The sequence below is a fragment of the Leptopilina boulardi genome, unplaced genomic scaffold, assembly GCF_019393585.1.
Source record: "Leptopilina boulardi isolate dan_hultmark-lab unplaced genomic scaffold, ZJU_Lbou_2.1 LbouV2_67, whole genome shotgun sequence".
Taxonomy (NCBI): Eukaryota; Metazoa; Arthropoda; class Insecta; order Hymenoptera; family Figitidae; genus Leptopilina; species Leptopilina boulardi.
This window is the reverse complement of record NW_026138013.1, coordinates 22,674-47,265: the sequence shown is the minus strand read 5'-3', so window position 1 is coordinate 47,265 and position 24,592 is coordinate 22,674. Positions and strand designations below refer to the sequence as shown.

At 29.8% G+C, this 24,592-nt stretch overlaps 1 protein-coding gene across 2 annotated transcripts; it reads right to left on the bottom strand.

Annotated features, from left to right (window-relative positions):
- Positions 1–9,002: 9,002 nt before the first annotated feature.
- On the bottom strand, positions 9,003–14,237 carry LOC127290440 (uncharacterized). 2 transcript variants are annotated; one of them, XM_051318995.1, is made up of 10 exons: positions 14,056–14,237; positions 11,053–11,136; positions 10,845–10,982; positions 10,647–10,718; positions 10,476–10,568; positions 10,302–10,397; positions 10,152–10,232; positions 10,015–10,086; positions 9,787–9,942; positions 9,003–9,703 (listed from the first exon to the last, which is right to left on the bottom strand). In XM_051318995.1, exons 1-10 carry the CDS (start codon positions 14,099–14,101, stop codon positions 9,582–9,584), a joined length of 960 nt encoding a protein of 319 aa, XP_051174952.1. In that variant the 5' UTR covers positions 14,102–14,237; the 3' UTR covers positions 9,003–9,581. The 2 variants fall into 2 exon arrangements, with proteins under 2 accessions (XP_051174952.1, XP_051174951.1); XM_051318994.1 differs by having other exon boundaries at positions 9,787–10,086.
- Positions 14,238–24,592: the final 10,355 nt, after the last annotated feature.

Sequence of the window (24,592 nt, the reverse complement as noted above, 5' to 3'; positions counted from 1 at the left end):
TTGCCTCTACGAAAAAATACCAATGGTACTTTGAAAGTATCATTAATTTGCGAATGAAACAAACGGAAACAGTCAGTGACTATAATGATAGATTACAAGGGTTAATTAGCGGTGCGAAACATGCCCTTGGAGAAAAGTATGGTGCACGTTATCGACGCGTTAACGATGATGATGAAGATAATGATATATCTGTTAGTGAAATTATGATCAAGCCAATAATTGACTGTGCCCTTGAAGCCTTCATAAGGGGTCTTCCTGAGGAAATGTCAATTTTCGTTGACACACGAAACCCGAGAAACCTATCCGAAGCTTTTGAACACGCGTTACGCGCAGAAGAAAGACAACGGTATTCAGAAAGATCTAGGTCATCATCCTATCACATTTCTCGTACAGGAAATATAGACCGACCACGTTCGCCAAGTACATATTCGCGACAGTTAGAGATTGGAAACGAAAAAAGAACCCGCGAACTAATTCAGGATTCTCGGTCAGAAAAAGTAAATGCTGAAACAAACAAATCAAATCTGATTCAACTCACACCTGAACAATTGGCCCAGTTTTACAAATCAATGTGGCCTCAAAAATCTCAGTCTGTTCCATATCAATATCCACAGGCTGCGAAATACCCGCAGCAGATGCAATTTCAAGCACCTGTTCAAACACCGCAGGTGATGTCACCATATAGAGGTGGCAACACACCCCCAAGGTCATTATCACCAGGACCTCAAACTAATTTAAACTCCCAACAGACTCGCCGCTCAGACGCGGTGGCGAGTCCGATCCTCCAGCGTTCGAAAACGGTACACTTCGCGGAGAATTCAGTAAAATCCTTAGAGTCGGAATTAGGAACGAAGACTCCCCAGTAGTCGAATTGACTGCTCCCGAGTTTAGACATCCCAAAATCAAATTTTTAGTTGATCCTGGATCAGATACTAATTTGATTAAACTAAATGCTCTAGACCCGGAACTAATAATTGCAGTCAAAAACAGCGCTGAAATTACAGGAATAACGAATCATTCCGTTAAGACTCTGGGAACTATCGAACTTACAATTCAGAAAAATCCAGTCGAATTCCACGTGGTTAAAAATAATTTTCCGATATCCACGTCAGGTATTTTAGGAAGACCTTTTCTTCGTCAAGAGCAAGCTCAAATATCGTTTCGACATAATGCGTTAGTTACAATCTCGGATCCTATAACTCCTATACCCTTCGTAGATTTAGAATCACAAGAATCGAAACAAAATTTGAAACCTGAAATTAAACCATTTGCTCGAATTCTCAGAATTAAAGCGAGGACTAGACAACCAATCGCGATCGACGTTTCTAACAAGGGCCTAAAAGAAGGTTATTTACCTCTAGTACCTACACCTGAAGGACTTTACCTTGGTGAAGCAGTGGTTACCAATACCAATGGTGTATGTCATGCAGTGGCTATCAATACCACTGAAGAGGATATTGATCTTGAACTAACTCCACAAGAATTAATACCTTTTGATTTCTGCAAATTTCCTGGTGAAGAATTAACAGATTCTGAACTAGAGGAACTGCAGGATCAGAATGTTAATGGTTATTCTGATAGAGTTATAAAGGTTAAAAATGCCCTTTACGTTTCGCATCTGAGCCCTGAAGAAAGAAAAGTTGTTTACGGTTGGGCAGAAGACTATGCTGACATTTTCTACTTGAATGGGGAACCTTTGTCATGTACCCATTTAATTCAGCATAGAATTCCAACAAGAGATGACAAAGTCATCACTAGAAAACAATACAGGTGTCCTCATGAAGCTCGAGAACAAATGGATCTGCAGCTCCTAAAACAATTGAGCTGTGGAATCATTGGTCCTTCGACTTCACCATATAATTCCCCAGTTCTTATCGTTCCCAAAAAACTCGATGCTTCGGGTCAAAAGAAATGGAGAGTTGTTGTAGACTATAGGAAACTAAACGAGCAAGTTATAGGTGACTCTTTCCCGTTACCCCATATAAACAGCCTGCTCGAAAAATTGGGCACTGCGCGGTATTTTACAGTTTTTGATCTAGCCATGGGTTTCCATCAAGTAGAAACACACCCTGACGATAGGATTAAAACAGCTTTTTCTACCGGCAACGCTCATTACGAATATAAGCGTATGCCCATGGGAATAAAGAATGCCCCTCCTACATTCCAACGATTATTAAATAACGTTTTAAACAGTATGCTTGATACGGAAGCTCTCGTATATTTAGATGATATCATTATTCATTCCGACACTTTAGAAGAACATGATAGAAGAGCTAGACGGCTTTTTAATCGCCTCCGTGAAGCAAACTTAAAATTACAACCTGACAAATGCGAATTTCTAAAAACGGAAGTAGCATATCTCGGTCATATAATCGGTCCAGAAGGGGTAAAACCTAATCCTAATAAAATAAATGCGATAAGGAATTTTCCCCATCCTACCACTATCAAGGAACTTCGAGGATTCCTTGGATTAACCGGTTATTATAGGCGATTTATACAAGATTATGCAAAAATATCAAATCCATTAACAGACCTCTTAAAGAAAGAAACTGTTTGGAAATGGACTGATGATCAGGAAAAAGCTTTTCGTCAACTCAGGAACCATCTTTGTAAAGAACCTATTCTACAATATCCTGATTTTACGAAAACTTTTAAATTAACTACCGACGCATCGGAGCGTGCAATAGGTGCTATTTTAACTCAAGAATGCGACGGAATCGATTTACCCGTGGCTTATTTTTCAAAGGTTATAAATAAAAATGAACAAAAATATCCGAAAGCGGAAAAAGAATGCCTTGCGATCCTATATGCCGTAGAAAATTTTCGACCTTATCTATATGGTCGAGAATTTATTCTAGCTTGCGATTTCGAACCGATACACTGGATGAGTTATATTGAAAATCCAGGTGCGAGATTACACAGGTGGAGGCTACGTCTTCAAGATTACGTGTATAAATTCGAGTACAAGCCAGGTAAAATTAACAGAATTGTAGAAGCATTATCAAACAGTCCCATAAAAGAAAAAGACAATCAAAGCGACGTGACGACGGACGCAGATACAGATAAATCTACATCCTCGAACCTTAGTGCAAAAAGTGAAACTCCTAATCCTGATCAGATTCCAATGAACGTGTTAATAGATAAGAAACAATCCGTGCAATATCGAGCCTTACCCATAACGCGAAGCGAATCTAGCAAGAAGGATAATAAGGAAAAGTGCGCGAAAAAGGATTCTTCAAATAGTGAAAAGCCCTCTACTTCTGCAAGGTATAAGGAAAAGCCAAAAACAAATATTTTGAATCCTAATTATAAAAGAACCTTAAGTGATCCATCACAAGTTGTAAGAATGCGAAGACCCCTCCCTAAAACTCTCATAAAATCAACGATTCCTAAGCAACCCCTCTCCACAGGTAAAAATCCGCCGGGTCGACCTAAAGGTAGTACCAAGAGAGATGAACGAAAGGATCAAACATTTACCTTACCTCGAGGTACTAAAAATCTCGTCGATCCGAACGAGAGTTGTATTGCAAAAAGGCTAACTAGAGGAAGGGAAATTCCAAATCCAGAAACCCCTGTTTCTAGTGAAAAACCATCATCTTCTAGCGAAATAACAACAGATGAGGAATTAAATGAAGATTCTGATCCCCCAGTTTTCAGAAAAAGTCATAGCGGTTTCCCTAGTGTAGAAATAACCCCAAAACAGAAACAGGCGAGTCCAAAAATAGTAGGTTCCGAGGATCAAATTCAAACCACTATTCCTCTGTTCTCCCCAGCGAAAAACACTTATACAGACGTTTATGTAGATGGCGCCTGTAGTTTCAACGGAAGTGGAGAACCAAGAGCTGGAATAGGTATTTGGTTTGGTCATGATAACCCCTTAAATGTTTCTCAGCGATCTAAGGGCCGACAAACAAACAATGCAGCTGAAATAGAAGCAGCAACTGTAGCCGCCTTAAAAGCTCAAGAAGCAGGAATCCGAAATCTGAGGATTAACACCGACTCAAAATTCTTAATTCAAAGTGTTACGGATTGGATCCCAAAATGGAAACTAAACCAATGGAAAACTAAGGAAAATAAACCTGTTAAAAATCGCATTGCCTTTGAAAAATTAACAAAGGCTTTAGAACCCTTAAACGTTGTCTGGGAACATATACCGAGCCATCAAGGCCTAACTGGTAATGAAATGGCCGATCAATTAGCAAAAGAAGGTGTCAATAAAGAACAAATCATGGACGATTTTGAAATCGAAGAAGAAAAAGAGGAAGAAATTTGTGATCTTGAAAATGTGATTATTAATATTGCTCCCCAACCGATTGGAAGCACAGAAGAAGAATCAGACGTCAAAGTGTGGAAAGTAAAAAGTGGGTTAGAAAAATCATTTCAGCAATTTGACAAGTCAATGCAAAATAGAGGATTCGATCAAACTAACCTAACATTAGCATGGGACCACGAAGGAATGGATAAAGAATTTACTCGTCCAGAATTAACGCATGTATCGGAAGGTGAAAATGACGAAGAACTCCTTGATACTCTAGAAGCCCTGGATCCATGCCAAAATAGTGATGTCGAAGATGATGCATTCACAGAAAGGATAAGAAAATTTTTGGACAATTACAACAAGCGCCAAGTTTCAAATGTTGAAATAGAAAATTCGCCGCGACCTTCGCCTACATTACCTGCTAAACAAATTGAAGGAAGACAGAGTACAGTACGTTTCAGGGACGATCCAGATGTCATGCATTCCCCCGCTAAGGATTATTCCCAATGGCAAGGATCAATATTTCAAACACCTGGATTTTCCGTCATTCCTGATGCTCAATCTACTCCATTTGTCTACATGAAAACAAATGGTTCAAAAATGGGAAAAAAATCTAGTGTTGTGCCACGCCGACTACAGGAAAAAACTAATGATAATATGTCGGGAACAAAGTGTACACTCATAGAAAAATCTTCCAAAGGTGTAGGTATTCCGTATTGTGATTCCCCATCTTTTTCTGATACTTCTGAAGACAATGACTTTAAAATGACGAAAGACGTGTTGACTAACAATAACGTAATTCAAAAATGGTCAGAACCATTAACATATGAAAGAGACAATTATGCACATTTCATGTCAGAAGATTGTGAACCAGTTGATGCTATTTCAAAACTTTTAGTGGCAACCGAGAGAATCGATCTTCAAGAACTGCAGGAAAAACGACCAAAAATAGGTCAGATACTTATTACCCCTAGTGGACGATATTGTACCTATTCAATAATTGTTAAACAAAGACATTATGACGAAATTGACTGGCGAAATGTAATTGTAGGTTTGAAAAATCTTAAATTAGTTTTGAGCCGAGATACTCGATCTACATGTCGTATGGCAAATACAGGTGATTTGTTAGGTTCCCTTCCCCAAGGTAAGATGACAGAAATACTAACAAAAATATTCCGCGGTGGCGATATCACTATGATATTGTGCCACGGAAAAATTGAAGTCCCGCCCCCAGAATTGAGACCAAAGATTATTTCGGAATATCACGAAAGTTTGTTAGCAGGTCACAAGGGGATAACAAAGACATATAGACGAATTAGGGAACGCTACCTTTGGCCTCGAATGCGAGATGAAATAACAGAATTTATACGAGGATGTCAGAGTTGCCTTCAAAATAAATTAGTTAGAGCTCGTACTCGTGAACCAATGATAATAACCGATACTCCTGCAGGCCCTTTTGACAAAGTATCCCTAGATACCGTAGGAAAATTGCCTACTACCCCAAATGGGAATCGTTATATTCTCACTATGCAAGATAATTTCAGTAAATATTGCATAGCAGTCCCTATTTCCGATATAAAAACAACCACAATTGCTCATGCAGTAGCTACTCATTTATTCTCTCAGTTTGGAGCGCCCAGATGTGTTCTTACTGATCGAGGAGGAAGTTTTATAAGTTCACTCATGAGAAAATTGGAAAGAATTTTTGGAGTTAAACAAATTACCACTTCTGGCTACAGACCTCAAACCAATGGAGCGCTAGAAAGAAGCCATATTGAGCTGACAGATTTTATTAAACATTATGCTGAGGATTTTGACGATTGGGATCGTCTTTTACCTTTTGCGATGTTTAATTATAATACATCAGTTCATGAGGCAACTAATTTCACTCCTTACGAGTTGGTTTTTGGGAAACTAGCTAGAATCCCAAGTTCGTTTCCCCAAGGACCAGAGCTTGAGACTTATGGTTCCTATTTAAAAGAACTTATAATTAGAATGAGCGAAATTCAGGGAATAGCTGCCAAAAATCTCGTCCAAGCGAAACTAAAGTCTAAAGAATATCATGATAGGACTGCCCGCCCTCTAAAAGCGAAAATTGGCGACAAGGTGTTTGCGTATAAAGAAATCCGAGCGAATAAATTCGATAAGAGAGCCGAAGGTCCTTATACCGTAGTAGGATTTACTCAAAATAATAATGTAATCCTAGAAGATGAAAATAACGAAAGATTTTCAAAACATAAAGATAAATTAATGATGGCATATTGTTAATTAAAATCTTTCTCTTTTATCAGGTTGTGAAGAGATTGAAGCAAACTGTGTAAGGAGTACTAAAAAATAAAAAAATCAATATGTACTTAAGCGTTGAAAATGCCACCTGCCAATTTTGAGGATGAAATAGTGTTAAATGGAGAAGAATATATAACGCTGATGTCCCCAGATTTAATTGCAGACGGAATAGACGTATTACTATCTCTAAAAACAAAACACAATTTTATTTCTGTAAATCTTCTAAACGTGGAATATGAAAATATTAGTCATTCTATAGAGAAAATAGGAAACGAATTTCTTTTAGTAGTTGGAAGTGTAGAATTAGAAGTTAACGGCGATGAAATTTTCTTTCTAGTTATAGACCCTAATACGGAATCATCTTTTCAATTTAATTCTGCAATAATTGGAACTAAAACTGCTATAACATTAGGATTAGTTTCAAGCCTAACTGTAGAATATTATCTTCAACATCCCGTTTAATTATTAGGTATATTTAAAAAAAAAAAAAATATATATATATATATATATATATAACTCAAAATGAGTGCATTTTTAGAAGTCTTGCGTCCCAATGTAGAAGATGTCCCTATTTCGGAAATTAGTCGAAAAAAATACACCATTAATTATCAAAAGATTATTAAAGGATTTCGAAAAATCATGGAAAATCCCAAGAACACTAGCTAATTTGGCATATAATGCCATATTGCTAGATTGTCTAAAAACTGCTCAAAATATTCATGATGTTAGAGTTGCTGGTCAAACAATGATCATTTATGATGAATCCGACAATGAAATTCTCGAATCATTGACAGTAAAAGTATTTTCTGGACAAAGGACAATATTTCGATTAAAATCTGGTTTTATTTGTCTATATCCCAATCTCTATGCTATACTAAGATCTATTAAAATCATAGATCCAAAAAGCCTTTTGTATAATTATGTAGTGTATGTTATTCTAAGCAGTAATACACTCACTCTTCAAATAGGTCTAGATATGGGTTTTTCTTCCTGGATATATTATCTAATAAACAACATGAATTGCTGTTTTAGGCCTTTACAATTTCTACCAGATGGTCAATGCTTACACGTCTCTTTCCCATTGTCTCTCCCATTCAAGACACCTATCCACAAAGCTAGGAAAAATAAACTAAACAAAATAGGAATAACTGATTTTCATGAAATACCTATAAATAGGAGATTTACAAGTTGTTTGTGTTCATGTTTTGATTTACCACCATTGTTTAAAGAAGCAGAAGAGTCAAAATATCAAATTATAAACATACCCTATCCTTGGTATTTAAAAGATGATTTCGAATATATAGACCATAATTTCATAGAACGTTACAATGAAAATGACTGGCGACAATCTACTATAGAAAGCTTGTTCGAAACTCACTTCAGGAAAGCGTTAGTCGTTGGAGGGCATTTTCGAACTATTACCTATTACGAAAAGGAACTCGGAATGTCAGATACGCATGTACGACCAAACGAGTGTGAATAGTGCTAATCCTAATGTCAGTATGTATTGAAGAAATTCAAATACAAACACTGTTTTCATTTAAAATTCAATTTTAACATTTATTTCTTCTGTAAAAAAATAGGAGGTCTAGATCCCATTCAATAAAATCAATCTGGAATATTTCACCACGGCAAAGAAAGGATGGAAATCCCACTAGTAGGAGGCATTTTAGATGTGAAAAACTACATCGCCATTGGATTCAAGGTTATATTATTGCTAATGATGCTGATCCTGTCTCGCAATATCTACCTATGCTATCGAAAGATATCTAGCAGACGTAGAAGAAACAACAATTTTCCACCGCCACCTCCGCCTCATGTGATGCTCCAGGACAGAGTTGCTTTTGACGTCTCTGTCTGAATAATAGTCGATGCTGAATCCTGCTGCTCCTTCCAAAATTAAATGTGTCCTGCATCAGATCCAGCAAACGACCCAGATTTCATTCCCGTTCAACAAAAGAGTCATACCATTGAAAAATTATCTTCAGTAGCTAAAAGAAAATTTATAATTACTCTCACGAAACTTTTAATTAAAATCAAAAACAATATTATAAAACTATACAAACCATCATCAAACAGGAAACCGAAGCCAATTTTTCAAAAAGAAATCCTACAAAAATAAAATAATAAGAAAAAGCAAAACAATAATGAATTAAGTGAATATTAACTATACGAACCAGTGCATATAATTTTCATCTTGTCAACATTCATCAACAATGCAGCGAGTTTTTGTTTGTTTTTCTACAAATAGTCCCAAAAATTATCCAAATACGATGCTGAACTCTACAACAAATTCCAGTTTTCCCCATTCAAAATAAAATATACGAGCTCCAGTTCTCTCCATCAGTAAAAGAATCTCCATGTGTCAAGTGTAGTTTAATAAAGAAAATGGCCTCTCAGTTCTAACGATGTGAGTGGTAAAAAAAAAAAAAAAAAAAAAATTGTGATCAGTGCAACGATGTTGACTACATGCGATGAAATTCTACAAAAATAACTATGGTTAAAACAAGTAAAAGAAAAAAAAAAAATTTTATATATATATAAGAACGATTTTTTATATACTCACTCTAATTGCTGCTACAGTCGTTCCCTAAGTTAAATTTTAATCTCAGTATAAAGAAGTGAAGTTTTATTTAAAATGGAGATGAAGATGGAAAATTTAAATCTTTTTAAAAATTAAATAATAATAATTAAAAAAAAAAATCAGTTTAAGTATAAAAGAATATATTTTTCAAATAAAAATTTTTCTACAAGCTAAATTAAACATTTTCATATATGTATGTATATGTATATATGTGTATGTATGTATATTATAAGTGAATCGCTGCCAAAATGTACTTTTTGTGAGGATTTAGTTTCCTCGTGGAGATTTTTTTTTAGATTAGCTTGGGATAATTATACTATATTTTAAAAAAATATAACCCCTAAAAATAAAAAAAAAAAAAAAAAAAAAAATTTTTTTTTTAAAAAAAAAAAAGGGGAAAGATACATATATATGACGTAACATACTAAAAAAAAAAGGGGTTATAAAAAAGGTTTAATCATCCACTCCGTACACCACCCGAAATTCGGTTCTAGTAACTCCGTACTCAGTGACGCGCAACTTAAGCGTTACGCATAAGAGTTCATCTTCGGGATTACTAGGCCCACCACACCAGTCTAAAAAAAAAAGAAGAAAAATATAGATTTGATAAACTATAAACATGCATATGTATAAAAACAACATTAACAATTTTACTAACACGGAGGAGGTCCATCTGACTCCCCCTGGTAGATCCATCGGTGTTCCACCGTAGCCCCATCCTCCCCTTTTATTTTTAATTTTAAACGTATGCCCAATACCGTCTCGGTATAGGCATGTGCAGGTTGCACATAGTGGCGTCCCGATGGCACCCAATCTATAAGTAAACAAAATGTTAAAAACATCAAATAAATAATAATAGATAAACAATGAGAAATGCTTAGCTCACCCTCATCCTCCGTCAATCCAACTTCTGAAGAGACCACATCAAGGGCACAAGCACCTGCTACTTGACCTTCACCTACAAAATAATTGTAATTAATATGCAAATATGGATAAGTGTAAAATATATTAAAGATAACTTACTAGAATTTTGTGACTCTATGTCACTAATGTCTGGAGACGTGACATTCTCTTCGCACATTCCTGCTGCTTGTTGACCCTGACCTGTACAAAAAATTTAATAGATAAAAATGCAAGTATTTGCATATATTATATATATTAATGACAACTTACCATCTGAAAATTCCATTGAATTTTGTGACGGCAGGTCATCAAACCCGGGAAATGTGGAATTTATATCCAGCATCCCTTCTGCCTCTTGTATCTCATCTGTGAAGCAAATGTATTATTAGTACACGCATATAGAAACATATTTATGTATACATTTCATGTCTAAACAATAATTACCTTCCGCAACCCCTTCAATATCTAATGACGCTACGTCACTTACGTCAGGCGATGTCGGAATTAATTCCGACACACCACGTTCTTCATTTTCGACTGAAAAACAAACATAATATCAAGGATACACATTCTAATCTTATATAACATACATATTAATCAGAAACAATAACCTACCTATCATGGTCAAGTTTTCAATATTTGGGAGACTACACACTTCAGGCAAACTAATACCTACAGCCTCCTCCACTGAAAAAAAAAAAAAAAAAAAATATATATATATATATATATATATATATATATATATATATATATATGTAAATGTATGTAAATATGTAAATTTCCATTTAATATACATAAATAAATTACACTTACACGTCATGGGCAAGATGTGCTCAAGACCACGACTATGGAATGCAGCACTGCATCTGACCGCCGCTTCGACTTCGTCGAGTTCATCATCGGCATCGGACCCATTTTCGTAATCATAAGCCCTGTACCAGTGCCACCCATCTATAATTAAAAACAAGTTAAATATTGATTCCCAATGTTAATGTTTTCTTCATATAATTCACATTTTTACCCTCTTCAATGGTGAAGCGGTATTTGTCACCAGTCTCAGGACATCTGGTGTAGACAAATCCTCCTTTCGCCTTTGCTGTAATATCTAATAAACCCTTAAGTTACAACCAACTGAAACCTTCATTCATGTATGTGTATCTAAGTGTATGTACATGGATTATTATTGAATTTTCTTTAAATGTTACAACCCGTTAAATATATAAACAAGAAATAAATAAATGAAAATTATTGCTCAAATATTAAAAAAAAAAAAAATATTTTATAAATAATTAAATATTATAAAATACAAATTTATTTATATATATAAAAAAAAAAAAAAAAAAAATTTTTTGATGATAATAGTGCAATTATATTAAAATTTAAATAAAAATTATTACTAAAGTTTAGTAAAAGTTTTATTAAATAATTGTAATTTATAATAATTATCTCAAATTTAATAAAAAAATTGATAAATTTCTATTTTTATTGTTCAATAAACAATTTTTGTTAAATAATAAAAATTATAACAAAATTTATTAAATTTATTAATAAAGCGCAATTTTAGGTAAATTATAAAAAAAAATTTTACCTGATAATTATAAAAATTGTTAAATAAATAAAAAAAAAAAAAGGGGGACATAAAATAATTAAAATTTTGCAATAATAATGCAATTATTATTCTTTCTAATTCGAAATGATTTCAAGTCTTACATAGATTATATTATATTCATCTATATCGGATTTCCTCAAAATTTCTATATAGATTCTATATTGTTAGGCCTATATAGAAATCACATAAAAACCCCATATACATTCTAGAACATTTGACCTACGTCAATAATACATTTAAGTCCTATATAGATTCTACATACTATGGCCTACATAGCGCATATATATATCTTCTATAGAGGTCCTATATTACTTAGCCTACATAGAGGGGATGTAGTCAAGCGACAGATTGAGCATTTGTTATTAGATAGGCCGACCGACATAGATCCTACATTGAACCAACTTTAAATTTAATTTTAACAATTTTTTTTTCAAAGTAATAAAAATTATTATTGAATTTCGTAAAAATTCGATAACTAAACAAAAATACGTTAAAATCAGATAAATTTTGGTAAATTTTTATTATATAACTAAATATTAAAAATTTGTTAAATAAACAATTTTTTTTAAAAAAAAAAAGTTAACAAAAATTCCCATAATTTTTATTTAAATAAACATTTATTAAATAATTTATAATTCTTGGTAAATTTTTATAAAATTAACTAATTAAAACAAAGAAATAAATAAATAAAAATAAATTTTGTAATTATTAAAAATTTGTTAAATAAATAATTTTTCTAAAATTTATAAAATTATTATTGAACCAAATATTTATTAAATACTTTAATTATTCTTACTAAATTTTAAATTAGTATTGGAGGTTTGTATTAAATATTAAAAATTTGTTAAATAAACAATTTTTTTTAAAAAAAAAGTTAACAAAAATTCCCATAATTTTTATTAAAATAAACACTTATTAAATAATTTATAATTCTTTGTAAATTTTTATAAAATTAACTAATTAAAACAAAAAAATAAATAAATAAATAATAATATAATAATTATTAAAGAAATTGTTAGATAAATAAAAAAATTTTTTTTATAATAATAATATAAGTATTATTAAAATTTAAATAATTATCAAAATTTTATTATATGTACCAAATTTAATTATTAAATTTTTGAAAATTGTTAAATAAACAATTTTTTTTATATGTATAAAAAAAAAAAAAAAATTTTTTTTTTTTTGCTAAAAATTTATAACATTAAATAAATTTATTAAATAAACAAAACTTAGTAAACTTAAAATTTTTAACGAAATTTCTATTAAATAAATAATTAATTAATAATTAATTTAGTTAACTAATAGATGTTGTTTATTAGATAAAAATATAGGAGAAATTCATTCATAAAACTCATTATATACACTGTGCATTTAAATCCTATATTGTGGTCACTATGTTCAAACCCTAAGCATGTATACTCTATATATATATATGCTGTGTACAAGGCATGAGCCGTGGCGCCGAGCTGTCTATACACGCACCCCTCTAAATAGATGGTACCCATGCCTAATAGCGCTTTAAATATATGAACCAAGACAAAAAAAAAAAATGCAATTTTAAATGTCAATTTATTTTTATGAACAAAGAATTTTTTTTTATAAAACATCAATAATAAAGTTGAAAATAATTAATTATTCTAATCAATTTTAATTTTACATTTACAAAATATTTTGATTAAGTAATTTTATATTGCTAATAAATTATAAACAATTAAAATTTTAAAGAAAGTTTAAAAAAATATATATATATATATATTAATTATAATCGATTGTTAATAAAAAAAAAAAAAAAAATATTAATTATATTTAAAATTATAATGAAATGTATGTTATTAATTTAATTAATAAAAAAAAAAAAAAAAAAAAAAAAAGAAAATTAAACAAATATAATAATAGTAATAATAATATATTTTAGTTTTAATTTTAAAATATTTTTTTTTTTGTAATATAAGGTGTCTGGGTTCATATTATGATCATCGCGCTGGAACTGTGTATACATGTATATCTATATATGCTGTCATCAAGTGTAAGATGCGGCGCCGCATCGACTATATACATACCCCTCCAAGAGCATGGAATATACATTTGATAGCATTTAGAAAGCAAATTCAAAATTATGAACGATTTTCATCTTGAAATATTTTTAAATTGTTTAATTAATATTTAATGATCAATAATAATTATTATTATAAATTAATAACAAAAATTATTAATTTTATTTGAAATCTATAAAAAAAATAATAATAATAAATAAATAAAATTTTATTATAAACAAAATATTAATTAAAATTATTAAATAATTATTAAAATAAATAAATTAGGTTAAAAAAAAAAAAAAGAAAAAAAAAAAAAAAAAAAAAAAAAAAAAAATTACAAATTGTTGTAAAACACCCGTTAAAACATTGTACTTACCATATATGTCTAAAGTCACCGTGCTGTTATCAATGTTATTGTCCATTGTCCTCCACTACACTTTTTCAAATTCTTAAATAAGAATAGTTTTTACAATAATAGTTTTTTTTTTGTTTTTAAAAAGGGGTTTTAAAATAACAAAATGCTAAAAATGAGAAAGAAAGGGGAGGAGATATTTTTAAATTTTGCTTCACTACACACAACTGAACTTGATCACTTCACGAAATGAACTGATTTGTATCAGCACAAAGACATTGATACTGGGTCCTATACTGTAGCAGTGCTTAGAAGAGTCACCAAGTAGACACAATATTTAGATTATATGTCGATATACAAAGTATAAGGAATGCTGTGGTCGAGACCATGAGTTTTCGGGGACGAAAACGGAAAAATCCGCGGTGGATTGTTACGAACTATCGTAACGAAATTATAAATAAAAGATAAATAAAATGATAATAAATAATTTCAAGAATAATTGAAAATTATTTAAGAATAAAATCTCCAAGTCGATGCCACAATGTATATAGGCATGTAATTTGAATCCCCGATAATCGCGCGCGTTGAGTGATACTCCACACACACAGTATTATATTCTCGTTGCTTCTAAAAATGTATCTATGACTATGATATTATAATATAACTTTGTTAAACTGTTATATTATAATATATTATTTTATTCTATCTTATGTTATATTATTCTATATTATGATTTATACTATATTATATTATGCTATATTATAAACTATATTAATTATCTAATACCAATATTCAAGCTTGAATATTATAAATATATGCATGAAAAATATAATATAGTGTATTTACCTTATATAAAGATACTAAAATATTATTATAAATAAAACAATTATACTTTACTCATTTTTATTAATAATTTGCAGTAATTAATTAATTAACAATATGCAAATTATTGTTAATTCATGATTTTTTTTATTAATAATGATAAATCGTATTATTATCATTGTTAATTACATTTACTAAAATTAATATTAATAATTAATCATAATTATTATTATAAACAATTGGATATATTACCAATACTATTTTTCTACTTATTAGAATCATCATTATCAAATATTATTTCAAAGAATATGCATTGTATATGCACGTATGCGTGTGCATTATTTTTATCGTGTGTACGTGTGTTCATAGTATGCCAAAGTGATATGCATAGATATGTGTATACATTGTTTGGTTGCACATTTCTACGCATATTATAGTAACCAACAATAATGTGATTATTATATTGCAATTATTATATTTACGAAAATGTATTATTTTATAAGAAGGGAGAAGAATCGCATACGTTAATTCTATCTATCTTTCTCTCTCTTTCTCACGCGTTCAGGTGCAATGAGTCTCGCAGCGTGGATGCGGTACACACAGACACGGACTCCCCATAGCCTGCGTAACGTATATGTGTGAGGCGCTTGAGGAGTATCGCGCGATGCAAACACTGCCTTCCTTCCCCTATTCTTTTCCTTATAATACCTTCAAATTAAAAAAAAAAAAAGGAAATAAAGATACAATAATTGTTGATAGCTTAAATTGGAACATGTCACATTTTCCAAGCACATATAAACTCGCAACAATTAAGATTTTATTTTAAGAGGGTCAATTTTGTAAAAAAAAAAAAAAAAAAAAAACAAAATGCATATAAAAAAAAAAAAAGAGAAGAAAATTTTTGAGACATGTATGTCGTGCATATATGCATGTGTACTAAGGTAAATGTACGTGTGTATGCGTAAAATGTATATGCATATATATAAAAAGGAAAATAGTTTCATTTTTAATATGAAAACGATAATCTGTGCAGAACTATGACCGCTCTGGAATTCAACAAAGGTTGCGAGTTATACTTTATTAAAAACACACATATACACTTACACATATGGAGATGTGCAGTTCCAATAGTGTCAACAAAGAAAAGAATAACAAGAATCATGGGTTCTGAGAATATCGATGGACGATGATCTAAGTTTTCTTATCGATACCCCTGAAACCCCCAGAATCCTTCTACCCCTGATTCACTAATCCCACTAAGTGCATCTCGCGATGCTCTTTATAAGCAGAAGCTCATAGGGCCTCATTGCCTATTCGTCTTCAGTCAATCACTTAGTACGTGTTACTGATTTTTGCATTATTTCTTTAAAAAGTGAACTTAGAGTTTAAACTGTGGAGAAAGCTCAATAATATACCTGCTGAATCACGATAGATTTTCGTTGAGCCAGGTAAATTAACAGCAGTGCTTAAAATTCTAAAATTAAAATTGCTGAATCACGATAGATTTTCGTTGAGCCAATTTTTAATTTTAAGAATAAGGCCCGTCTGCGAGCTGGCTCCAATTTAAATTCTATTTTCTTTGGGCGGACGTAAAATTAAATCGAACCTTGAACCGGCTGAGTCCCAATCGGTTGATCAGTACAGTGAGAAATTATTTAATAAATTATTTATAATTTATTAAATAATTTTTTGTTCTTAAAACCGGCCAGTCCGTACGGATTGTACCTGCGCCGCTTGTGTCTGATAGGGTACCGGTACCGCGTTTCGAGACGCGGAAATACGCATAACACCTTTCTTTCGTTTTGCCCGTTGATTGTGTGACGAGATCGCGAGAATTCTCCCTTCTCAACAAGCTCTCTCGACGGTAGTGTGTAAGAGAAATCTATCCGTAAGTAATAAAAAACTGTATCGTTCCAAAAACATTATTCTTTACAAAAGAAAGCATATAATGTGTAATTTTTGCAATTTTTACTTTGATTTTTAATAAATTTTTGTAAACTAAAATTCCAATTGTTCTATTCAATCAAATAGACCTTTTTATTTGTGCTGTCAAAAATAGTGTGGATTTTCATCTCAAAGCTAAGAAACATTATTTACGATCTAAAGATTAAATTGGCAGTTTCGTCTTCTATCGGCGATATAATTAATCGAACCCACATTAAAAATAAACATTATTAAGTTGAATGTTCATTTTGACTTTTTAATGGCAACTTGGTTCCTCCGGCGAATAGAAAATTTTAAATAATTGTTCAAAATTATAAAAATTAATAAATTAATTTTCTCGTTCGTAACAACAGATATTCTTATATTTTTTCATCTGCACTGAAAAAAAAATTTATTTTGATCAAATAAAAAGTATTTAATCCAAATACATCATTTACTTGTCTATTATTCAATAAATATGTATTTAAACCAGACACACATTTACTAAATCTAAGTATTTTATTTTATCATATCTAATAAATAGTTATTTGAATCAAATACAAAGTATTCAAATCAAATAAATGGAATATTCAAAGCTAATAAATAATTATTTGAATCACTTATGAAAATTAATTATGAAAATTATTTCATTCAATACTACATGTTTTTTGATTCAAATAAATATTTATTTGCATCAATAAAATATTTTTCTTAAAACAACTAAAAATTTTCTTGAACGACTATTTGTCATAAGTAATTGTTTTAATTAAAACTAAAACCTCTTTAATTGCGACAATTATTATTTTATTTAATCCAAATACATCATTTATTTGCATAAAATGTAAGAATGTTTTGATTCAAATAAATCAAAATTTGAATTGAATAAATAACATATTTATTTACTAATTCTTCCATTTCTAAATTAAATTCTTACTCAAATAAATAAATTAAAAATATGTAATTTCTGCATACTATGATCATATATTTTCATTTTTCAACTAATTCACACATAGAATTAATGATTAAACGAAAACCTGAGAAATAAATAAATCTAACGCATGGGGGGAATCGAACCTACGACATACGGATTATGAGTCTAACGCTTTACCAACTACGCTACGCACGCAACGTGAAAACGAATGTTAACTTCTTGATTTCATATAATATATAATATAATTTCCAATTAGATGCAATTTATAAAATAATTAATTATATGCTTTATGATTATTATCATGAATCATCCCAGGTGAATTTTCAAAAAAAGTGTAAATATATTTTTATTAAAAACGCGTTTTTCCTTGTTCTGAATCATTGTAAACATTAATTTTTTGTTGATGAAAAAATATTTCACTTTTGGACTTAGAATATTAAATAATATATATAAATAAATGAATAGTATTAAATAACCCATTATACTCATTACACTTAAATATTTAATTGATCAAAATATTTTATTTTCCTTTAATAAAATAGTGTATAACATTAAATAGCGCATTATTTATATTAAATAATTAAATTAATTCGAATTAATAAATTTATTGTATCAAATACTTTTATTTGTATCAAATAAACGAAATATTTGAATGAAATAAATGAATGAATAGTTTCAAGTAACTCATTATTTGTATTAAATAAATTCATTTATTCAATTCAATTAATCATTTAATTCAACTAAATACGATTTATTTGGTTCAAATAAATGCGATTCAAATAATTCAACTTATTTGAATCAAATACATATTTTTTTATCCAAATAAAAAGTATTTGAATCAATTAAATATTTTTCAAATAATTTGAAGTATTTGAATCAAATAAATTTTTTTTTCAGTGTGTCTCAGTCAAATGGTTTTTTCGTTTAATTTAAAACAAAAAACAAATTATTAACTTATATTTCACAAAAAAATTTTGTTTGATGTATTTTTTGAGTATTGCAGAATTTTCATATGTAATATTGCAGAAGTATTAAACATTAAATTTGATTAAAATTACTATTTCTTAATAGGTGGATATTTTCCTGTTCTCTTAAAACATTTCATGAACCTTGCATTGAAATAACCGGCTGAAAAAACTTGTACATGAAAATGTACATGTTCTTGTACATATTTTTTGTGCATGTTTCATGTACAAGTACTTTTACATGAACACGTACAAGAACTTGTACATTTTCTTGTTCAAATTTTTTCAGACGGGTATTTCAAATTTTTTAATTGAAAAATGAGAAAAAATTTAGGAACTATAATGTGCTGCGTGGGAAATATATTTTACATACATTTATATTGTTTTAGATCAAGATAATGAATATCGCATTCCAAATAATACGTGAAAAAAAATTGTCATAAAATTGACCATTCTGGACGTTTTTCCACACGGGAAACATTGTAAATAAAATTTTTTAAAAATAAATAAATAATAAAAATAAATAAAATAGATCAAGAAGTTGTAGTTTGTGTAGTTATAGTTGCAATTGTAATCTCTTTCTAGGATGGGATAACCTACATTTTTCTGATCCAGAATTCTTTGCTTCTAAAACACAAGCTACAACGAAACGACGAGAATACCTTTACCTAAAGAGTCTCCAAAGGTTGTAGTTTGTGTAGTTTTAGATGCAAAAAATAAATTATTCCTTGGATTTATTAAACAACTAATATTGAAAAGAGAAATAATTATCTTTGTTTCTAAAACACAAGCTACAACAAAACGTCGAGAATACCTTTACCTAAAGAGTCTCCAACAGTTGTAGTTTATGTAGTTTTAGATGTAAAAATTATTATTCCTCTGTTTTATTAATCAAATAAAATTGAAAAGAAAAATAATTATCTTTGTTTCTAAAACACAAGCTACAACGAAACGTCGAGAATACCTTTACCTAAAGAGTCTCCAAAGGTTGTAGTTTGTGTAGTTTTAGATGCAAAAAATAAATTATTCCTTGGATTTATTAAACAACTAATATTGAAAAGAGAAATAATTATCTTTGTTTCTAAAACACAAGCTACAACGAAACGTCGAGAATACCTTTACCTAAAGAGTCTCCAAAGGTTGTAGTTTGTGTAGTTTTAGATGCAAAAATAAATTATTCCTTGGATTTATTAAACAACTAATATTGAAAAGAGAAATAATTATATTTGTTTCTAAAACACAAGCTACAACGAAACGTCGAGAATACCTTTACCTAAAGAGTTTCCAAAGGTTGTAGTTTGTGTAGTTTTAGATGCAAAAATAAATTATTCCTCTGTTTTATTATTCAACTAATGTTGTAAAGCAAAATAATTATTTTTGTTTCTAAAACACAAACTACAGCGAATCGTCGAGAATACCTTTACCTAAAGAGTCTCCAAAGGTTGTAGTTTGTGTAGTTTTAGATGCAAAAAACAAATTATTCCTTGAATTTATTAAACAACTAATATTGAAAAGAGAAATAATTATCTTTGTTTCTAAAACACAAGCTACAACGAAACGTCGAGAATACTTTTACCTAAAGAGTCTCCAAAGGTTGAAGTTTGTGTAGTTTTAGATGCAAAAAATAAATTATTCCTTGGATTTATTAAACAACTAATATTGAAAAGAGAAATAATTATCTTTGTTTCTAAAACACAAGCTACAACGAAAAGTCGAGAATACCTTTACCTAAAGAGTTTCCAAAGGTTGTAGTTTGTGTAGTTTTAGATGCAAAAATAAATTATTCCTCTGTTTTATTATTCAACTAATGTTGTAAAGAAAAATAATTATTTTTGTTTCTAAAACACAAACTACAGCGAATCGTCGAGAATACCTTCACCTAAAGAGTCTCCAAAGGTTGTAGTTTGTGTAGTTTTAGATGCAAAAAATAAATTATTCCTTGAATTTATTAAACAACTAATATTGAAAAGAGAAATAATCATCTTTGTTTCTAAAACACAAACTACAGCGAATCGTCGAGAATACCTTTACCTAAAGAGTCTCCAAAGGTTGTAGTTTGTGTAGTTTTAGATGCAAAAAATAAATTATTCCTTGGATTTATTATTCAACTAATGTTGTAAAGCAAAATAATTATTTTTGTTTCTAAAACACAAACTACAGCGAAACGTCGAGAATACCTTCACCTAAAGAGTCTCCAAAGGTTGTAGTTTGTGTAGTTTTAGATGCAAAAAATAAATTATTCCTTGAATTTATTAAACAACTAATATTGAAAAGAGAATTAATTATCTTTGTTTCTAAAACACAAACTACAGCGAATCGTCGAGAATACCTTTACCTAAAGAGTCTCCAAAGGTTGTAGTTTGTGTAGTTTTAGATGCAAAAATAAATTATTCCTCTGTTTTATTATTCAACTAATGTTGTAAAGCAAAATAATTATTTTTGTTTCTAAAACACAAACTACAGCGAAACGTCTAGAATACCTTTACCTAAAGAGTCTCCAAAGGTTGTAGTTTGTGTAGTTTTAGATGCAAAAAATAAAATATTCCTTGGATTTATTAAACAACTAATATTGAAAAGAGAAATAATTATCTTTGTTTCTAAAACACAAGCTACAACGATACGTCGAGAATACCTTTACCTAAAGAGTCTTCAAAGGTTGAAGTTTGTGTAGTTTTAGATCCAAAAAATAAATTATTCCTTTGATTTATTAAACAACTAATATTGAAAAGAGAAATAATTATCTTTGTTTCTAAAACACAAGCTACAACGAAACGTCGAGAATACCTTTACCTAAAGAGTCTCCAAAGGTTGTAGTTTCTGTAGTTTTAGATGCAAAAATAAATTATTCCACAAACTACAACCTTTGGAGACTCTTTAGGTAAAGGTATTCTCGACGTTTCGCTGTAGTTTGAGTTTTAGAAACAAAAATAATTATTTTGCTTTACAACATTAGTTGAATAATAAATCCAAGGAATAATTTATTTTTTGCATCTAAAACTACACAAACTACAACCTTTGGAGACTCTTTAGGTAAAGGTATTCTCGACGTTTCGCTGTAGTTTGTGTTTTAGAAACAAAAATAATTATTTTGCTTTACAACATTAGTTGAATAATAAAACAGACGAATAATTTATTTTTGCATCTAAAACTACACAAACTACAACCTTTGGAGACTCTTTAGGTAAAGGTATTCTCAACGTTTCGCTGTAGTTTGTGTTTTAGAAACAAAGATAATTATTTCTCTTTTCAATTTTAGTTGTTTAATAAATCCAAGGAATAATTTATTTTTTGCATCTAAAACTACACAAACTACAACCTTTGGAGACTCTTTAGGTAAAGGTATTCTCGACGTTTCGCTGTAGTTTGTGTTTTAGAAACAAAATTAATTATTTTGCTTTACAACATTAGTTGAATAATAAAACAGAGGAATAATTTAATTTTGCATCTAAAACTACACAAACTACATCTTTTGGAGACTCTTTAGATAAAGGTATTCTCGACGTTTCGCTGTAGTTTGTGTTTTATAAACAATGATAATAATTTCTCTTTTTAATTCTAGTTGATTAATAAAACCTTGAAATAATTCATTTTTGCGTCTAAAACTACACAAACTACAACTGTTGGAGACTCTTTAGATAAAGGTATTCTCGACGTTTCGCTGTAGTTTGTGTTTTATAAACAAAGATAATTATTTCTCTTTTCAATATTAGTTGTTTAATAAATCCAAGGAATAATTTATTTTTTGCATCTAAAACTACACAAACTACAACCTTTGGAGACTCTTTAGGTAAAGGTATTCTCGAAGTTTCGTTGTAGCTTGTGTTTTCGAAACAAAGATAATTATTTCTCTTTTCAATATTAGTTGTTTAATAAATCCAAGGAATAATTTATTTTTTGCATCTAAAACTACACAAACTACAACTTTTGGAGAGTCTTTAGGTAAAGGTATTCTCACTTTTCGTTGTAGCTTGTGTTTTAGAAACAAAATTAATTATTTTGCTTTACAACATTAGTTGAATAATAAAACAGAGGAATAATTTATTTTTGCATCTAAAACTACACAAACTACATCTTTTGGAGACTCTTTAGGTAAAGGTATTCTAGACGATTCGCTGTAGTTTGTGTTTTAGAAACAAAGATAAATATTTCTCTTTTCAATATTAGTTGTTTAATAAATCCAAGGAATAATTTATTTTTTGCATCTAAAACTACACAAGCTACAACCTTTGGAGACTCTTTAGGTAAAGGTATTCTCGACGTTTCGCTGTAGTTTGTGTTTTAGAAACTAAAATAATTATTTTGCTTTACAACATTAGTTGAATAATAAAACAGAGGAATAATTTATTTTTGCATCTAAAACTACACAAACTACAACCTTTGGAAACTCTTTAGGTAAAGGTATTCTCGACGTTTCGTTGTAGCTTGTGTTTTAGAAACAAAGATAATTATTTCTCTTTTCAAAATTAGTAGTTTAATAAATCCAAGGAATAATTTATTTTTTGCATCTAAAACTACACAAACTTCAACCTTTGGAGACTCTTTAGGTAAAGGTATTCTCGACGTTTCGTTGTAGCTTGTGTTTTAGAAACAAAGATAATTATTTCTCTTTACAACATTAGTTGAATAATAAAACAGAGGAATAATTTATTTTTGCATCTAAAACTACACAAACTACAACCTTTGGAGACTCTTTAGGTAAAGGTATTCTCGACGTTTCGCTGTAGTTTGTGTTTTAGAAACAAAAATAATTATTTTGCTTTACAACATTAGTTGAATAATAAAACAGAGGAATAATTTATTTTTGCATCTAAAACTACACAAACTACAACCTTTGGAAACTCTTTAGGTAAAGGTATTCTCGACGTTTCGTTGTAGCTTGTGTTTTAGAAACAAAGATAATTATTTCTCTTTTCAATATTAGTTGTTTAATAAATCCAAGGAATAATTTATTTTTTGCATCTAAAACTACACAAACTACAACCTTTGGAGACTCTTTAGGTAAAGGTATTCTCGACGTTTCTCTGTAGTTTGTTTTTTAGAAACAAAAATAATTATTTTGCTTTACAACATTAGTTGAATAATAAAACAGAGGAATAATTTATTTTTGCATCTAAAACTAAACAAACTACAACCTTTGGAGACTCTTTATGTAAAGGTATTCTCGACGATTCGCTGTAGTTTGTGTTTTAGAAACAAAGATAATTATTTCTCTTTTCAATATTAGTTGTTTAATAAATCCAAGGAATAATTTATTTTTTGCATCTAAAACTACACAAACTACAACCTTTGGAGACTATTTAGGTAAAGGTATTCTCGACGTTTCGCTGTAGTTTGGAATAATTTATTTTTTGCATCTAAAACTACACAAACTACAACCTTTGGAGACTCTTTAGGTAAAGGCATTCTCGACGTTTCGTTGTAGCTTGTGTTTTAGAAACAAAGATAATTATTTCTCTTTTCAATATTAGTTGTTTAATAAATCCAAGGAATAATTTATTTTTTGCATCTAAAACTACACAAACTACAACCTTTGAAAACTCTTTAGGTAAAGGTATTCTCGACGATTCACTGTAGTTTGTGTTTTAGAAACAAAAATAATTATTTTGCTTTACAACATTAGTTGAATAATAAAACAAAGGAATAATTTATTTTTGCATCTAAAACTACACAAACTACAACCTTTGGAAACTCTTTAGGTAAAGGTATTCTCGACGTTTCGTTGTAGCTTGTGTTTTAGAAACAAAGATAATTATTTCTCTTTTCAATATTAGTTGTTTAATAAATCAAAGGAATAATTTATTTTTTGGATCTAAAACTACACAAACTTCAACCTTTGAAGACTCTTTAGGTAAAGGTATTCTCGACGTTTCGTTGTAGCTTGTGTTTTAGAAACAAAGATAATTATTTATCTTTTCAATAT

Bases quoted from the DNA above. Each gene is read 5' to 3' on its own strand.
- LOC127290440 (XM_051318994.1), bottom strand. From the start codon at position 14,101: ATGGACAATAACATTGATAACAGCACGGTGACTTTAGACATATATG. The intron at 10,983-11,052 runs GTAAAAATGTGA...TTTTAATTATAG, and splicing joins CCGCTTCACCATTGAAGAGG to ATGGGTGGCACTGGTACAGG. The intron at 10,719-10,844 runs GTAAGTGTAATT...TTTTTTTTTCAG, and splicing joins GCACATCTTGCCCATGACGT to TGGAGGAGGCTGTAGGTATT.